Raw genomic sequence first — 17493 nt, 5'->3', positions numbered from 1 at the left:
TGTGTTGGGCCGTTTGCAATTTCATTTTCATTGCAACTTCATGCCCCTGACATCAGACTCAACGCTTGTCCGTCCGCCATCCGGTCTACTCTGCCGCTGCTGCGTTGTGAGTTCTGAAACGATTATAGTTTCCATCTCTTGCAGTCTTTAACGCAATCTGCCTGTTTCCACGCTCATTCTTTGACAATTGCATGGACGGGAAAGTCCATTCGAGTTGTCCACTGCAATCCGCACTGTCAGTATGTGCCTGTGCGAATGTGGGAGCTGCTCACCCTAACCTACGCAACAAAAAATGTATTGCGTCGGTAAGTTCCCTCATATCGCTTTATTTTGTATCTACGCGGCGTACATTCTTTTCATTATCTTTCATTCTATCCGGCTTCACTCCTTTTTTCTTTTTCCCTGTTCATCATATTACGATTTTGTGTAGCAGATGAAAACATGATCATTAACAATCTCTTTAGACTGCCTCCAAAGTCTTTATTGCTAGCCAAGACTACTTGCATCTCAGTGCGAAAATCGAAACTAGTTAAATTATTTGTAAAAAATTATTAAATCTAATTAATCGTTACATTTAAACGTCGAGATCTCAGGAACTAATAAAGCCCGAGAGAATATACTCAGCGCAAGTTTATTTACAAATGTTGTCACGCCCACAAGTCCAAGCCGGCCACGCCCACAATTTTGAAAATTTGTTGACATTTTTTCATTTTATTATGTGCCTTTCCAATTTCTATTGATATGCCAAAAATAATGTTGAATGTTGTGAAACTTAACGAATGGCCTATTAAAGTTTTGTTTTATAAAATGTGTACAAAATTCTCTTTACTGTGACTTCTGGAACATGTTACTGTTTCTTTTGTTTCACTAATTTTTCTATATGATATTTCTAATGTGGAAAAGCTTACTTTATTTTTCTAAAATAATAATCTATGGCCCATGAGGGGATCGAACCCGCGACCTTCGCGTTATTAGCACGACGCTCTAACCAACTGAGCTAATGGGCCCGATGGAATGCACCGAAAAAATAACAGTATTAAAATTAGTAAAGCTTAAAAGATAAAAAAATTTTCCTAAATTTGTATTACAAACAAAAAGATTTTGTTACAAACAAAAAGAAGCCGCCCAACGTGGGGCTCGAACCCACGACCCTGAGATTAAGAGTCTCATGCTCTACCGACTGAGCTAGCCGGGCTGAATGATCTATACCAAAACCGACCTAAGCTTGGCGAGATGCAGTGTAATAACATGCTTCTTCGACATATAATTATTCTAATGTCTTTGATACATATGCATGTATATTTCAGAGTTGTGGGACATGAAAAGTCGAAGTAATTAAAAGCAAACGCTACCGTCAGATGCTCTTTCCATATGGATAACAAAATTGGTCCTAAGAACCTTTTTAAAAATTCTTTGTGTGGTAACCAGCTTTTAGCGGCTTAAAAGCGTTAGAGTCTGGATCGCATAGCCAAAACAACAGGGAACGCTATAGTCTAATTCCTGACTATCATACCCGTTATTCAGCTATTAAGAGTGCAAACGAGAAATTTCAGATTTTTTTTTGGAAAATCGATCAAAATTGACAAAAGGTTCAAAAATATTTGAACGAACCAAACATTGTTTTAAAGGTGATGGCAGTTTTGGGTGGTGTGTTAGAGTGACAAGAACATTTTTGGCATACGATAGAAATTGACAAGACGAATAATAAAATGAAAAATTTAAATATTTTTAAAATATTTTCGCTTGGCAAGTTTTGATTAACTTGTGATCACTAAAACAGGCGGAGCAATGTTTTAAAAAATATAATTGTAAATACATATATAAAAAATGATAAATTATCATGAGTGCATGCCATATCACATGGTATCGTTTACAGACCAGACGGACATGGCTAGATCGTTTTTAACTATTATCCGGATAACAATAATATACACAATTTATAATATTATTATAAATTTATCATTATCATTATAATTATAAAATAATATAAATATAAAAAATATTTACTTACATTCAAAACTAATATAGCTTACCTAGAGTTTTTAAATCAGTGAATAATAATTATAGTATACAAGAACCAAACATCGAAATACGGTATTTTTATTTTTTGGAGACAGGCATAATAAAGACACTAGAATAATATTATTCTAATGTCTTTAAACAACCAACCTAATTTAACTTTTAAGAGTCCAAAAATCTTGTTTTGAAAGATGTATCCGATTTTGGCAAATGGGATGTCCTTCGATGAGCATTTGACAAGAATGTGACAGATATATTGAACAAAATAATTTGCGCCCAACGTGGGGCTCGAACCCACGACCCTGAGATTAAGAGTCTCATGCTCTACCGACTGAGCTAGCCGGGCTGGATATTTATAATATTTAAAAAAAACGGAATTTAATTTTGGCAAATCACTTATAGGAACACTTTCGCTCTGGCGATATGTCCTCCCGTATTCGCGAGAATTGCTTGCATTGAAACAGATCGTTTTATTATACCGCTTAGTCGTATATTAAAAAAGAGGGAATGCTATAGTCGAGTTTCCCGACTATCAAATACCCGTTACTCAGCTAGTATGAATGCGAACGCGAAATTTTAAATTTTCTCGGATATCGATAGATATTGGAGAATAAAATGAGGAAAAATGTAAAAATTGTTCAAAAGTATGGTCGTGTCCGGTTTGAAAAAATATCGAAAAGTTTTTCAAAAATGCGGGCGTCACCGGTTTTTTGGCTTTAGGGCGTTAGAGTGGGCGTGGCAAAAAGTTTTTTGGTATATCGATAGAAATTTAAACAACTAATAAAATTCTGAAAAAATATCCAAACATATTTCAAAAATGTGGGTGTGGCAGTTCTTAGCACACTAAGTGGCCCGGCTAGCTCAGTCGGTAGAGCATGAGACTCTTAATCTCAGGGTCGTGGGTTCGAGCCCCACGTTGGGCGAATTATATTTTATTTCAATTAAATAATTTTTTTATATGCCCTGAGGCCTGATAACAGTAAATGGCTTTGTTAAATCTAAATAAGAAAATGGATGTCTTAAAGAATTCTTCTTAAAGGAAAAGTTTAGTGCTCTTGTATAAGTTCGACTTAATTATAACGGTATAAAGTTATTATTTGCTCGCTAATGTCGAGTTATTCCTCTATCAGATACTCATTACTAGGATTGTGATATTGCGAACAATAAATTTCAAGTTTTTTTTCAAATCGATAAAATAGGAATTGAAAATATTTAAATGAAATAAAATTTTAAAAACAAAAACCTTACTGTTTAGATTCAAAATTCAAAATTCTTAGACTAAAATAAAACCAAATCTAAAAAACTTATTTCGCCCCCGGGTGGACTCGAACCACCAACCTTTCGGTTAACAGCCGAACGCGCTAACCAATTGCGCCACGGAGGCAGACGACTCCTTTCCAGGATGAAAATGTTTAATTTAATATTTATTGAAATATCTGTCATAAGAAAATGACATGCATCGCAAGGGCAAAACCCTAGTTACTTAGATATTTAACCCTATTTAGTTAGTTATTTAACAATACAAAATATAGTTGAGTAATATTTGAAGAGATCGTTTACATTAAAGCTGAAGTAAAAAAGCGCCCCCGGGTGGACTCGAACCACCAACCTTTCGGTTAACAGCCGAACGCGCTAACCAATTGCGCCACGGAGGCCCTTAAATACGCAAAAAATTATAAGTTTGAAAATATTTAATAATAAATACCCTATAACCATTTTGAAATTTTAATCTAACTTTATAAAGCGAGACCGAAGCCTCCGTGGCGCAATTGGTTAGCGCGTTCGGCTGTTAACCGAAAGGTTGGTGGTTCGAGTCCACCCGGGGGCGCTTTTCTTTTTGAATTATGTTAAAATATGGAGTAAATAAGAAGAAAGAATGCTATAGTCGAGTTATCCGACTACCGTTTCTCAGTTAGTGGAAATGCGAACACAAAATTATATAATATTCCTGGGATTTCGATAAAAATTTCAAAATTGATCAAAAGCGTGGTCGTGAGTCGTTTCGAGCGCTTTGTAGGTGTGAGGAGGGGCGTTGCCAGAGTGTTTTTGGTGTGGGCAAGGCAATATGTCTCTAAAATCTGTATGATTAATCTCAACTTTCTTTATAGTTTCTAAGATCTCGCGTTCATACGAACGGACAGAGAGACGGACATGTCCAGCTCGACTATTGACCTTGATCAAGAATCTATATACATTATATATTAACACGCTTATTTCTGCCTGTTACATACTTTTCGAATCTAGTATACCTTTTCTTCTACGAGTTACGGGTATAAAAAAAAATAATCCGATCCTGCCAGGAGTCGAACCTGGAATCTTCTGATCCGTAGTCAGACGCGTTATCCATTGCGCCACAGGACCCTTTGGTGTTGGAGCGTTTCAAAAATTGATGGTTCTGATACTGTTTGATAGCGTCCCCATTCTTTGTTACTGGTAGGGTAAAATTTCCAATCCGTTACATTAATCTTATGTTTTTGGTAAAGCGTCTATGACAAAACGATTTACACGAAAAAACGATTTTGACGCCAGCGCCAAAGGACATTTAAGCCGACAAGTCTCTCATTTTAGCTAAGTAACGGCTATCTGATAGTCGGGGATAGACGGGATAGTCTGTAAAATACCAAAAAATCTTCAATAACATAAAGTCTGTGTGATTTTTTGTGCATTTAGTAGGTATAAAAATGTAATTTGCTTCTTTCTTGCAAGTTGTACTTTATAATTTTCTTTCTGAAATATGATACAACAATACTTAAATACTGTAGAGTAAATATTCTAAAAAAAAAATGTTGATTACAATACAAAGGAAATTAGTGTTATTCAATTTTTATCGCAGTTCCCTCCGTATTTATCGAAGAAGTAATAAATAAATTAATGTTAATTGTGGAAAAAAAAAAGGTTGAGTTGATATCAAAACTTGTGTTTGTTAGTGCTACAATGTTAAGGACATTACTATAATTCGACCACATGTAATCTTTAGTTTCACTATCTGACGTCAAGGATTTCGATTTTAACGCCTATAAATTATGCTTTAAATTCAGCAATAAACTGGAGACTTTAAACACCATTTAATAAATACCTAGAAATGACCCAGATGTGAGTTTTAAGAACATTTTGTGCATTTTACTTGTAACTATCGCACCCGTCCTCAACCTTCGTAACATCATGTACATATCTGTTCAATTGTACAACGCCCTGAAAAAAGAAAAAATCAAATTATAAAACCAACAAAAAAAAAAAAAAAATTAAAAAAAGCTTGGCAGAGAGAATACAACTGCAGCCACTGCTGCCAAATATAAACAACCATCGAGAAATAGGCCGCTCTGCTCTGCTACCTTCCATAGTAGTTGTAGTCCTCTTCGCAGAGAGCTGTTGCAGTCTGCCAAGTGCAAGAGCATGCTCCGTTCATCGGCATCCATCGGCAATTTACGTCATCGGCACTGGGTGTACTTTGGTGGTCTCATCTTCTCCCGTTTTCAGGTTTCATTTTCCGCCCCTATCGTAAAACCATCTGCACAAGCTGACAAGAGGAAAGAAATCAATGAGTGAAAGGAAAAGGATAACCGCACAATACCTCATAGCACCCAACAACTAATAGTAAGAAACTATTTTTGATAGATTACTTTCAACTTAAAAATGTAAAGAAAAAAGTGCAAATTAGAGAGGCAGGAAGAAAATTTTCACGGTATCTTAACGATCATACATTGAGACGAACGGACATGGCTAGATCGACCCCTATTCAAGATATTGATCTGATTGACTAAAAAATATTAAAAATTGCTTATGAAAGGAAAAAAGATACGTGTAAGAGTTCTTGCGAGATGAGTAGTTATACGACTTTTTCAGGAGCGTCACCTATCGTTGGTTAGGAGCGTAGGTAGAAGGAAGCGCTTCCGAGCATAGTATAAAGTATATATATTTTTGATCAGGATCTAGCCGCGTCGATCTGGCCGTGTCCGTATTTGTTGAAGCTTTTACTCTAACATTACCAGTGGATCATTATGGGATCACCTTTCGATCAGTTCGTCGTGACTCATCGCTCTTCACTCTCCCACCTCTAGAATCTGGAGCGTATCATGCGCAATTGTCCGCCGACTTCCTCTGCTGCCGCCCATTACAGGGGCTATGGGTGTGTTGGATAGGGGGGTGGTGTGCACTGGCTGTGGAAGTATTAGTGCGAGAGAGAGCGGGGGTCTGGTTGCAACAACAATTTTCGTTACGGCTCAGTGCTTTAGGCGATTTCCTCTTCCTCTCACCCGACATCTCTTTCCCACAACGAACGAGCTGTAAAGCTGTAAGTTGCATGCGCCACTCTCGCATTCCCATTTGCATGAGGCTATGTGTTCGTTTTTTCTAAGGTTCAGTCTCAGAGTTGAAGGTCAGTTGATGGTTTATGTCATTCAACTTGCTGTCGGCTTTTGCAGTTGTAGATGTAGTTGTTGTTTCAGCGTTTTCGTCACCGCTGCGCTAGCGTTTTGTATCGTTGCCTCTTGCATGCTCGCCGTTCGCGTGTTGTGCCATTCCATGGAGACTTCGATGCCGCCCATTGACCACACCCCCTTCTCAGTCCGTTGAAGTGTGGGTGTAGAAGGGGATGGCAGCACCCACAGGGTCGTATGCTCTTTATTGGATTCCCCTGGCTAATAGGTTCAATATACGATTATTGCAAATTAGCTTAGGGCTATAGCTTTTGTAAGGTTATGTTGATGGAATCGACTTTAGAGAGAAGCTTCTCTCCCTCCTGGCCCTTGGATATCTTCTGTTTCAGCCTTACACACCAACAATAGTATCTAAATTCTCACGGTCAATAGAAATAGCACGAAGTCTGGCTTTATCTTAGACCCCTGTAATTCGAGAGTGGATACAACTTAATATAAAATTCCATTGAATAATTACACCAAAGCATTAAAACCAAAAGTCAGGCAGTTACGAAGGGAGGGGGGGATCAACAAAAAAGTGTGTTACAAAGTCACAGGCGCAAAATGAAACCAGAAAAACAGCAACAAATACAAATCTCGGCAGCGCAGTCGCCAGCAAGTAGAGCTTAAAAGCCACAGCGAAAAGAAGCACAGAATGGCAGCAGCAACAACAAGTCGCACTATGCCTATGAGCCCAACACTAAAACCAGTTTCCAGTTCCTCAAAAGAACCGCTCTCAGGCCCAAAGCCAACAAGAGTACGTACATATGTTTGGCCAAGTGCGCGCACAGTGGGGCAAACTAAATCGAGTTATTGTGTGTAAGTCCGGATGAATTTTTTCTAAATGTCAAAATGTTTTTGCTGCTAAGTAAATTAGGAGTTTATATCTGACATGCTTACCACCATCACTTACAATATGTGCACACGTCCAACGTCACTTTCATAAATATTTAGCTTTATCCAGGGAGAGGATATGTGAAACGCCCAACTTCACATCGCCATTTTTTATGTATGATGTTTTTATGTATGATGTTTTGATGTCTAGTCGATTTCAAAAATTTACAGACGACTAAGACGCAGGCGATTTGATTTCTAACCTGATCGAAACTACATTATTATGTATATAAATAAAAGCTGCGTTGAGATCCGTGATTTTGCGGATAAAAGCCGCTTTCTTTTTAACAACTTTATTTTCAAAAATAAAATGTAGATTTTTTTCTCGTATGAGAAATAGAATGTAATCATACAGCTGCGGAATAGCAACACTTGCCCGCCCAATCAAGGTTTAAATAAGTGCCCGACTACATTTTGGGGCTTAAAACGATTTGAAATACCTTTATGGAGAGGGTAAACCGTTAACTTATTAATTCCAAAAACACCTGTAATATCTTTGAAGTCTCTTTTAACAAACATACATATATTTATGTACATATACATACATATATAATTTTCCTTCTATAATAAGTTCCTAAAAACTGACGAGTCATAAACGTGAACCACTGTACGTGAATGCTGCCGCTGTGGCTACTGCAACGAGTTGTTGTTGCTCTGGCCGCTTTAAGCTGCGCGAAAGTTGAGTGAGCTCAGCTTGAGAGTCAAAATAGCCTAGCGCCAAAACAACAAAATCACAGAAACCAAAAGTCGGGCTCGTGAGCGAAAGGGCGGCATTGCCAAGCCAAAAAAGTCGGAGAAGAGCGCCTGCGCAGCAAAAGCAACAATTACAAGTTGCCAACAGTCTGATTGTGAGAGCAGCAGCAGCCGCAGAGGCCGCGCCGTTGACGTTTCAGTTTCAGAGTTTCTCGAGTAAAACAAAATACATCGCGCGCAGTTGTCGGTGAAAAAATGCAGAAAAATCGAAAATAAACTCGGAGGCCGCGCTAGAAAACGGAAGGCAACGGAAAAAGTGCATTCGAGTTCGCATTGCTATTCTGTATGTGCTTAAACAGAGCTTCAGTGTTGATAAACCCTATTTAAAGAAAACATTTAAATGCACTCGAATTTCAAAGCAAAAAAGTTACTTAAGCCAGAAAAACTGTGCCGAACTGGGTGTCCAACGTTGTTTTTGCTGCTTTGTGGCGAGAGACACATCCCCCCTTTTCGCTCCCTCCCCGTCGACCAACATTCCATGCAGTTGGCGCTTGTTTACTCGCTAAGCGAGAGAGAGTGACAGAGGGGAGAGTTTTCACGGAGAGAATTAAGAATAGAAAAACCAGACTATGGCGGCTCTTTAGATAGTGTTTATGGAACAAAATGAAAAGCAGCTTCTATCCGAAACGTACATATTACAGCGATTTTGTGCCAATTATAAGTTCATTCAAACTTTTTGCTGAGTCTTGGGTTTTACAATTTAATTGCGACAACATCTGAAACGTCGAAAAATGCACGTGTCTGGGCGCTGCTATTGCACTTCTTACTCTCTTTCTCCCTCTCTCTCGTCTTTCGGCAGCTTTCTCTCACCCACACTCTTTTTGATTCTCTTTTCATTTCTGTAGACGATGCACTTGCACTGTGGGGCAAGACTGTGTTTAAAAAACCAATTATATTTGTTGAATATGCAACGAAATAAAGTTTCCCCCGTTAACAATTGTGCAAACTAAATATTTCGGTTATAAGTAGCAGAAAACAATAGAAGCTATCAGAACAGGGAGAACTACATGTAAACAATCATTACATCGCATTATTTTGGGAATACAACTAAACTGGGTGAGTGAGTAACACTTTATTTTCCTAAAGTATTGATGCAAAGTCGGGTGTACTTTTTAAAACAAATTGTCTGTGGCATATTTCCAATTTATCTAGCCAAGGGTTGAGCTGTTATGTAATTCAGCTGTTAAAATAATTCACTGCAAGAGCCCATTTCGGGTATAAATTAAAAAAAAAACAAAAACAGTAACTTTACGTAACAAGGCGAGCTTCTTAATATACACAGGTATTAAGTAAAATGCATAGTATATTTTTATTACAAATTTAGATATCAGAAAAGATTTATTTCTGGTCACGTTATTGAGTAATCAATTAATGGCTAAATATTCGTCACTTCAAAAATTTCTTATTCAAATAAAAACTCTAAATTAACTCCTAACGAGTTAGAAAAAAAAGAGAACGCTATAGTCGAATTTATCGACTAACAGTTACCCGTTACTCAGCAAGTGAGAGTGCGAGCTTAACATTATTCTTGGAGTATCTACATGAAAATATATCAAAATAATTTTTAAAATTTTGTGGGCGTTAGAATAGGCCTGGTCAATGTTTTTGGCATATCGATAGAAATTGGAAAAACATTCAACACATTTCTCAAAAGTGGGCGTGGCAGTTTTGAGCGATTTGCGGGCGTGGGACAAATAATAAAATGAAAAATTTTAAACATTCATACAATTTTGGACGTGGCAGTTTGTGGGATGGTCCGTTTGTCTGTATGAACTCTAAGCTAAGAAGTTGAGGATTCAGAGGCAATTGGAGTATACAATTTAACTAATTAAAGATTGTTCCATTTATTAATGTTTCTTATATTAATCTATTAAGCATTATTTACTAATTGATCTGGGATCCTTATCAAAATTATGGCTCAGAAAAGGTTAAGGTGTTCTGAGTTTTGGTAATGTTTGTATTTGTTGCTTATTACCTTGTTACGATACTACCGATAAAAATCGGACAATATCTGTTCTTAAACATTTTTTTGGAAATTTCTTTTGAAGGGAGCTTACACCTTTAACAAATGTGTATTTTTACCAAGAATGCTTTAATATTTTTTGTGGCCCACCACTTTTTCGTGAACAAATATACCTTTCGAGCTAAGTTAAGCTACTTATGACAGTTTTTCCAACCTAAAAAATTGAGAACGAAAAAACCCGAGATCGGTTAAGCTCAGTAATCAATATCAATCATTCTCATGAGAAGAAAACTTTTTGATTTCGAGACGAAAACTATATTTTCTGACGGAAGCAGTATCGGGTTTATGATTGTGGAAAAGCAAAGTCATTTGCAATCTGAGAATGTTTTGATCTCGATCTGATGAGCATGATTCGACTGAGCATGATTCGACCTTGGCTAGATTTTGAGATCGAAAGACTCAAATCGAGATCGTTGAGAACGGTTTTTTCTCTGAGTGTCCGCTAAATCAACAAACGCATCAAGCTGATTACCATCAAGATTATTATTCCTAATATATCGATTTGGAATGCAAAAAATTAAAAGATCGTTCTTCAACCAAGGATGTGCAATTTTTGGGTTTTTAGTAAATCCTAATAAAAATTAAAAACCAATCATTTCTTGATTGTGAAATTGTATAAAAAATTGTAAACGGTATTGACAACTTAGCACTTTAGTTCCTGTGATCTCGAGATTCAACGGAAAGACAAACAGACGAACGGACAAACGGATATGGCTAGATCGACTCGGCTTGTGATCTTGTTGATCAAGAATAGGGTCGGGAACGCTTCCTTCTACTCGTCACATATTTTTTAACGAAACTAGTATACCCTTTTACTCTACGAATAACGGGTATAAATATTAAGGAAACCCAAGTGAAAATCTCTCTGTTAATTGTTATGCACATAAATTCCAGCTGCTATGTTCTCGGCAGCGTTGGGAATTGGAAATGCAGATGAGTTGTGGCCGGCTCAATAAGTTCTCCCGTTGATTTTAGAAAAATACTACCCAAACTGAATTCTCCTGTTTTTTATGCAGCGGAAATGCATCATTTGCAGTGCCCGCCATCTACCGCCTCTTCCCCCTGACGGTCAGTTGGTCGTCAGCAATGCTTTTGTCGGTCCGATTGTCTACCCACACACACATGCATAGAAGACAGCGTGAGTTAAAACCAGCCGGTCCGAGAAATTAGTGCAAGTGCATGCCAAAAGTAAATCGAAACAAACCAAAAGGCGAATAAACTTTGCCGATTGCATAGGAACAAGGGGATGAGATGGGGGAACAGCTGCTGCAGTTTTGAAATAGAAAATGAGTCTGCATAACTACCGCAAAAATGTTAAGTTCGCAGTTGCATTCTCTGGACTTTTATTGATAATTTTGGTTTGCTTGATGGTTAATTAAAATTTAATAATCTTTCTCTTTGAAACCAGATTTCAGAAGGGTTAAATAAGCATGAAGCAAAATTGGGTCAAAACGCTCGGTTCTAGTCGTTATAGGACGGCGAAGTTCGGAAGTGCTCCTGCCCATCGTGAAACGACCTTATCAAGGATTCTGGGTCAATATGCTTACGCCATTTTGTCGGCGCCCTGCTTACGTGCTTTTCGTGTGTGGATTTTAAGAGGGCTTATGCATAGGGTCATTCGCTTTGTGGGAGGTACACTTCAGAATTCAATTTTACTTAAGCGAACGCACTGATGAATCCCTTTGCTTTAGTTGTAGTTCACCAGTTCCATGTCACACATAATGTACATTAAGCTACTGCATTGGTCTCATGCTACTGCTGGTAATAGATATGAATAATATAAATAATAAAATGAATGCCAAAGGGCATAATTAATTCATTGAGGAGCTTATAGGTCAACGACGACAGTGATTTATTGGAAATAGGCACTAAAATGCATTGGTGATCCTGAAACCCGCCACTTGACGAGCGCAGCGCATCAGCCTCCGTGGCGCAATTGGTTAGCGCGTTCGGCTGTTAACCGAAAGGTTGGTGGTTCGAGTCCACCCGGGGGCGAATATTTCTATTTTACCTGTGAATCTCTTTGTTTTTTGCCTACTGAGTATGACCTTTTTTTAAAACACAATTTTTTTAATAAAGCGAAAAAGGCATCAATGACTTTAAGGTTATTGTTTTCTTAAGCGGGTCACAAATATGAGATTTTTAATAATTCATAAATAATTTGTAATTGAAATTTTTTATTTTAATTATTGATTTTAAGAATATAAATAAAAGAACGTCTAAAAATAATAATTCACGCCCCCGGGTGGACTCGAACCACCAACCTTTCGGTTAACAGCCGAACGCGCTAACCAATTGCGCCACGGAGGCTATGAAAGCAGGTTGATATTTTATATCTACTTACGTGACCTTTTATATCAATAAGTAAAATTGATCAGTTCTTAGAATCTTTATCGATAAATACGAAAACAATTTTCGATAAGCGATTTAAAAAGATAGAAAGTGAACGTTTTGCTACGTTTGCCGGCTAAACTCAGAATATGTTCTGTTTGGGAGTGCAGGATATAAAGAAACGACGCCTCGCGTGAATGTTTATTCATATATAGGTAAAACCTGGCTTAAGAACTTCGCACGGGGTATATACATGCAGCGGTGTACTAAAATGTTTCTTTCCTAAGCCTTAATGTGTATTGCTGTGAAACAATGAGTTTTTTCTTTTTTATAACTAAGAATAACTTCAACTTTTTGTAACAGTACTCTAATTCAGATTTACGTACGAATTAACTTGTTTTGAAAACAAAAGCTTTTGGCTTGGCTTACACTCGACATTAGTCGAATGAAATGCATAAGCCTCCGTGGCGCAATTGGTTAGCGCGTTCGGCTGTTAACCGAAAGGTTGGTGGTTCGAGTCCACCCGGGGGCGAATTTACTTTTTTAGATGCAATTTTTTTTTACTGAATCCACTATTCATTTCCAGCTCAGTCGCTGGGAAATGATGTGATTTTAAGCAAATGGGCATCATGAAGGCGTGGCCATGTTGACGACGAGCGGACAACAACAGTCAAAGCAAAAGCTGTCGACCATACCTAGCCATATTTTGCTACAACAACAATTAGCTGCCTCTGCAGGCCCATCTTCCTCAGTATCCCTATCCCCATCTTCTTCTGCCGCCTTGACCTTGCATGTAGCCAGTGCTAATGGCGGTGCACGAGAAACAACTTCTGCAGCCGCAGTCAAGGATAAACTAAGGCCGACACCCACAGCCATTAAAATTGAGCCCATGCCGGACGTCATTTCCGTAGGCACGGCGGCCGGAGGATCTAGCGTAGCTACTGTTGTTGCCCCCGCAGCAGCAACCACAACTTCCATTAAAGCCAATTCTACAGCGGCGCCCTCGACGTCGGCTGCAGCTGCAAATGGTCATTTGGTGCTTGTGCCGAACAAAAGGCCCCGACTTGATGTGTAAGTCAACTGAAGAAAATGTGAAAAACAAAGGCAGCATATTAATAAAGTATATATTCCATCTACCCGCAGTACCGAGGACTGGATGTCCACTCCTAGTCCAGGCAGCGTGCCCAGCTCCGCGCCGCCACTTTCGCCTTCCCCCGGCTCGCAGAATCACAGCTACAACATGTCCAACGGTTATGCATCGCCCATGTCCGCCGGAAGCTATGATCCTTACAGTCCTACCGGCAAAACAGGTGAGTTGAAGGTTACAGTTTTAAGTGGAATCGGTTAAGATTTTACAGTGTAGTTTTTAGCGATTAATGTAGTTCAATGTCATTATCTTTATTAAACGTCACAAGCTCCTACTTAACAATGCTTGTTAAATGGGTTACTTCCTATTTTTCCAAAAAAATACAAAAAATCGATTAAAAAAGTGAAAAAGAATGATCCGTAAAAAAACTAAAAGTTTTCTTGAATGAAATAAAATATTTCTTTATTAATAAAAAAGATTTAGAAAATAAGTAATAAAGTGAGACCTAACTTTAACTTCAAAAGAGAAGACCAAAGAGCGAAATAAATTATTAAGAGAAACATGTGTGGCCAAACAAGTGGTTGGTGTCTTCGCTTCATTGTTTTGCGTATTTGTCCAGAGGGCGCTTTAACTCCGCCACCGTACATGTTTGTGATCTAAATGACTTTTGCAATCTAGATGGCGCTTTTCCATCAACATGTTCGATTTTTGTCTTGTTAAAATATAACCGTTTCGGGCTGAGTGCCAAAATCAAAAGGTAGATGGTGCTGTACAACGGATTTGCAAGTATAGCGAACTTCTATGCTGCAAATTCGATTTTTTCGGTTTCAACAATTTATCGACGAGCTCGTGTAATCTACTGTCAAGTAAATTAACGGGGTTTATTAATATGTAACTACAATGTTTATATTTTAAACGATTGTCAAATATATTATTTTCATATTTATTCACAAAACACAGTTCATCAACAAATTAATATATACAATTTGTATATATTTAAATATTTTTTTAGATCAACATATTTTATTAGAAATTAAAAAATGAAACAAAAATCTAGAAAATTTTAATAAATGGCATTGCCAAGAAAAAAGTACTTTAAAGTAACAGTTCTTAACAGTTAGAAACGAAAATGAAAGGGAGAGTTTTTAATATTCTTGATGTATACATCTAAGTAAAATAAGTACAGAAAAGCAAAAACTGTATTATTCCTTTCTTACGAAAGGAGCTTAAACCTGTTCGTTAAACAATTTCTACAATTTTCGCGGATTGAGCTTCCATTTTATTACTGCACATATGCATCTTGTTAGTCTGTTATATAAAAATTAGGTTGTGCCTAAATTTAAGTGGTTCATTGTAGCGCCAAAATGGAGGTGTGCATTGAACTAAATATTTGTCCTGAAGAAGCATCCAGATTTTTGAAACGCCTCAAATTAGAAATACATATTTTTTGCAGTAACATTGCATTTTGTAGACAAATTTTCTAAATAATTAGAGAACTTGGAATGACGCAGGACAAACAGAAAACTAGGCACGAACGGCACACCGAAAGGAATGAAATACACGCCCCCGCACACAAAGATACTTTCGAGCACACAGACAGCGGCTATCAGACCTATGTTTGTATGTGTATGTATGTAAGTCGAGAACGTGCCTTTCACCTTTCACGTGAAAACGTGGCCAAATTCAAGGTCATGGGCGCTGCAGACAAGGCAAATAAGAGGCCAAAACCCCCAGGACACCCAGCCACCACCGCCGAGCAACGATTCTCATCCAGACATGGAGCGAATGTAAGCCTCTAAATTACCAAAACGCGTCGCAGTCGGGACGAGCCGACAGACAAAATCGGCTGTAGGAGGCAGGCGTTGGGGGGCGGCCAACTGACAATGGCAATAAAGTTGAAAGTTGAAGGTCGCCAGACGATGACTATGCACGCCCACACGCGCCACGTCGACGTCGTTCCTTGCCACTAAATGCTCGGCGTCGTAAACACTCCTGGCGGAAAGAGGACGCGGGGAGCAAAGCTCTTTGGGGCGAAACACCCACAAGTCCCCTCGCCGCCAGACGCACGCACAAGCCAACGGCCTCCAGCCTCCATGTTGGGTCCTAGAGGTTCCATTGGGTTGGTTTTACGACTCCTAAAATAAAATGGCCACTGTCGGCCCAAAAATAATCGATCCTTCAGCCACTTCCCCCCTCCACCGAAGGCCCCGAATTGTGCGTGCGCCTGAACTTCTCTCGCTTTCACTCTGCTCACCGCAGGTTGGGGATATGTCTGGCGGTGCGCGGGCTGCGACGACCCAAAAATCAACCGGCAAAGGGGGGTTTTGGGCGGAGGAGTGTGCGTAATGAAATCATGCCAAGGCTGTTGCCGGTCGTTGTAAGGGAAAACCAAGCAGACACAGCCCCTGTTGGAGTCTGCTATTTTTCTTGGCCATTTCACTTGCGATTGCCTCTCCGTTCTTCCTTCGTGGATTTGGGTGAGGCTGGAGGTGTGCAATGTGGCGTATGCGCAATGCCACAAGCAATGCTCCAAGGAAAACCCGATTTCGGCACGCTTGATTTCTGGACTAATTCCCAACATTTTCTGGACAGTTTCTTTTTTCTTATTCTTTTTGGGTCTTTTCAAGAGTGCTGCCGAAAATCGTACAAGTCTAGTTTTTGTAGAATTTTTACACTACAATTGTGATAACCTATTAAAATTATGTGCTCGCTCTTCAACGCAGTAAATATTTTTATATCAAGTTATAGGACGCAGAAATACCGTCCCTCTAACTGTTAATTGCATAGGCGAGGTTAAATTTCAGGAACTTGGAGCTCCTGACCAATAACTCAAATTAGCATAAAATGTGCGAGCTGCAGGCAATTCCTGCGAAACGTCAAACCAAACCACATCGCATCGCATCGAATCGAATCGATCACATCGATTGAGCAATGTATGCAATTAGCTTGCCTTACCTAACGTCTAGACGGCCCAGCCCACGACCATGCCCAGAGCCAGCTTAATCTGTGCAGGACACGCAATGCTGTGGGCAGGACGAAGGAGCGCAGATAAGTTGGAGGGGAGCGGGCTCAAGGCTTCCAGCAATGATTTTTCAATCATGCGCCCGAAACATGATAGCCGTTGCCAGTCTGGCTCGGTGTCTGGACTCTTAGAAGGGTCTGGATACCAGAGCCGCAGAACTGGTTTCGGCCAGTTTCCCCTCCCCGCGTGCTTGCAGTTTCTGCCTATACCTTAGAATTTGTAGCTTGACCAAAATGCGATCCTTTGCCTCTTCAAATTTGTCGCTGCGGTTCTGGTTCGTCTTGCCCTGCCAGTGGCTGTTCAAGGTCTTCGCGTCTGCCCTGCGCTTGGAGCGGAAAGACAGCAGATGCTTTTTTTGCCAGTCAGCAGGTACACTTGCTTGCCATTGTCCGTCCGCAGAGTAGAGGAGTGCAAAAAACAAAAAACACACGACTCCTGGCTTAGTGTGTCAAATGGTCTGCAGGGTAGCTAAACCGCAGTGGTCGGCGAGGGAACGGCCGGAGGGTCGGAGGGTCGGACGGTCTGGCGGACTTTGGCATCGGACCAAGACCAAAGGCTCTGCTCTGCTATTGTGTTGTGTTTGGGTTCGGCACATGTTTGAGATTCTCTCTTCCGCTCTTCTCTTCATTCTTGTTTGTGTTCGCTGTACATAGGCTTCTATATATAGTTTGACCTTGATCTTGAATGTATATACATATGTATGTACATATATCAACATGCGCGTCCGTATTTCACGTTTGGGGAGGAAGACCCGCAATGGGTTACTGCAACAGCGGGAGGGCCGAGGAGGCGAACAGTCGAGTCTGATCTTACAGGGTCCTCCAAAAATTTCAAAAGTTCTGTACAATTGTTTTTTTTTTTAAATACTTCTTATGAATGGGTTAAAGTCTATGTGCATAAACATAATTTATTGCGAAATATACATAATTTGTTTACTTTATTTAAATTA

At 39.2% G+C, this 17493-nt stretch overlaps 1 protein-coding gene, 1 long non-coding RNA gene and 11 other non-coding genes across 24 annotated transcripts in view; 5 read left to right on the top strand and 8 right to left on the bottom strand.

The window, feature by feature from the left end:
• Nucleotides 1–17493, top strand: part of LOC6733195 (ecdysone receptor) — a 70772-nt gene that overhangs the window by 2047 nt on the left and 51232 nt on the right. Inside the window, exons 1-4 of one of the 3 annotated variants that reach the window (XM_039292716.2) lie at nucleotides 8129–8364; nucleotides 8927–9137; nucleotides 13022–13506; nucleotides 13579–13745. In XM_039292716.2, coding sequence (XP_039148650.1) covers nucleotides 13079–13506; nucleotides 13579–13745 — 595 coding nt within the window. In that variant the 5' untranslated portion in view covers nucleotides 8129–8364; nucleotides 8927–9137; nucleotides 13022–13078. Of the gene's footprint in view, nucleotides 1–8128; nucleotides 8365–8923; nucleotides 9138–13021; nucleotides 13507–13578; nucleotides 13746–17493 lie in introns of those variants that run through there. The other 2 variants (XM_044922725.1, XM_039292717.2) reach the window with 2 other exon arrangements.
• Nucleotides 934–1007, bottom strand: Trnai-aau. The gene has a single exon. It is a non-coding gene; the product is annotated as a tRNA-Ile (tRNA).
• Nucleotides 1123–1195, bottom strand: Trnak-cuu. Its single transcript has one exon. It is a non-coding gene; the product is annotated as a tRNA-Lys (tRNA).
• On the bottom strand, nucleotides 2293–2365 carry Trnak-cuu. Its single transcript has one exon. It is a non-coding gene; the product is annotated as a tRNA-Lys (tRNA).
• Trnak-cuu lies at nucleotides 2870–2942 on the top strand. Its single transcript has one exon. It is a non-coding gene; the product is annotated as a tRNA-Lys (tRNA).
• Trnan-guu lies at nucleotides 3330–3403 on the bottom strand. The gene has a single exon. It is a non-coding gene; the product is annotated as a tRNA-Asn (tRNA).
• On the bottom strand, nucleotides 3601–3674 carry Trnan-guu. Its single transcript has one exon. It is a non-coding gene; the product is annotated as a tRNA-Asn (tRNA).
• On the top strand, nucleotides 3774–3847 carry Trnan-guu. Its single transcript has one exon. It is a non-coding gene; the product is annotated as a tRNA-Asn (tRNA).
• Trnar-acg lies at nucleotides 4308–4380 on the bottom strand. The gene has a single exon. It is a non-coding gene; the product is annotated as a tRNA-Arg (tRNA).
• LOC27208777 lies at nucleotides 4842–7517 on the bottom strand. Of its 10 annotated transcripts, none has more exons than XR_006541643.1 (5): nucleotides 7348–7517; nucleotides 6273–6860; nucleotides 6006–6210; nucleotides 5352–5536; nucleotides 4842–5211 (listed from the first exon to the last, which is right to left on the bottom strand). It is a non-coding gene; the product is annotated as an uncharacterized LOC27208777 (long non-coding RNA). The 10 variants fall into 10 exon arrangements; XR_006541640.1 differs by having other exon boundaries at nucleotides 4842–5045; nucleotides 5096–5211; nucleotides 5321–5536; nucleotides 6006–6860; nucleotides 7348–7516; XR_006541642.1 differs by having other exon boundaries at nucleotides 4842–5033; nucleotides 5096–5211; nucleotides 5321–5536; nucleotides 6006–6860; nucleotides 7348–7516.
• Trnan-guu lies at nucleotides 12026–12099 on the top strand. Its single transcript has one exon. It is a non-coding gene; the product is annotated as a tRNA-Asn (tRNA).
• On the bottom strand, nucleotides 12341–12414 carry Trnan-guu. Its single transcript has one exon. It is a non-coding gene; the product is annotated as a tRNA-Asn (tRNA).
• Nucleotides 12894–12967, top strand: Trnan-guu. The gene has a single exon. It is a non-coding gene; the product is annotated as a tRNA-Asn (tRNA).

The sequence above is a fragment of the Drosophila simulans genome, chromosome 2R (assembly GCF_016746395.2).
Source record: "Drosophila simulans strain w501 chromosome 2R, Prin_Dsim_3.1, whole genome shotgun sequence".
NCBI classification, from domain to species: Eukaryota; Metazoa; Arthropoda; class Insecta; order Diptera; family Drosophilidae; genus Drosophila; species Drosophila simulans.
This window is presented reverse-complemented; position numbering and strand designations above follow the sequence as displayed.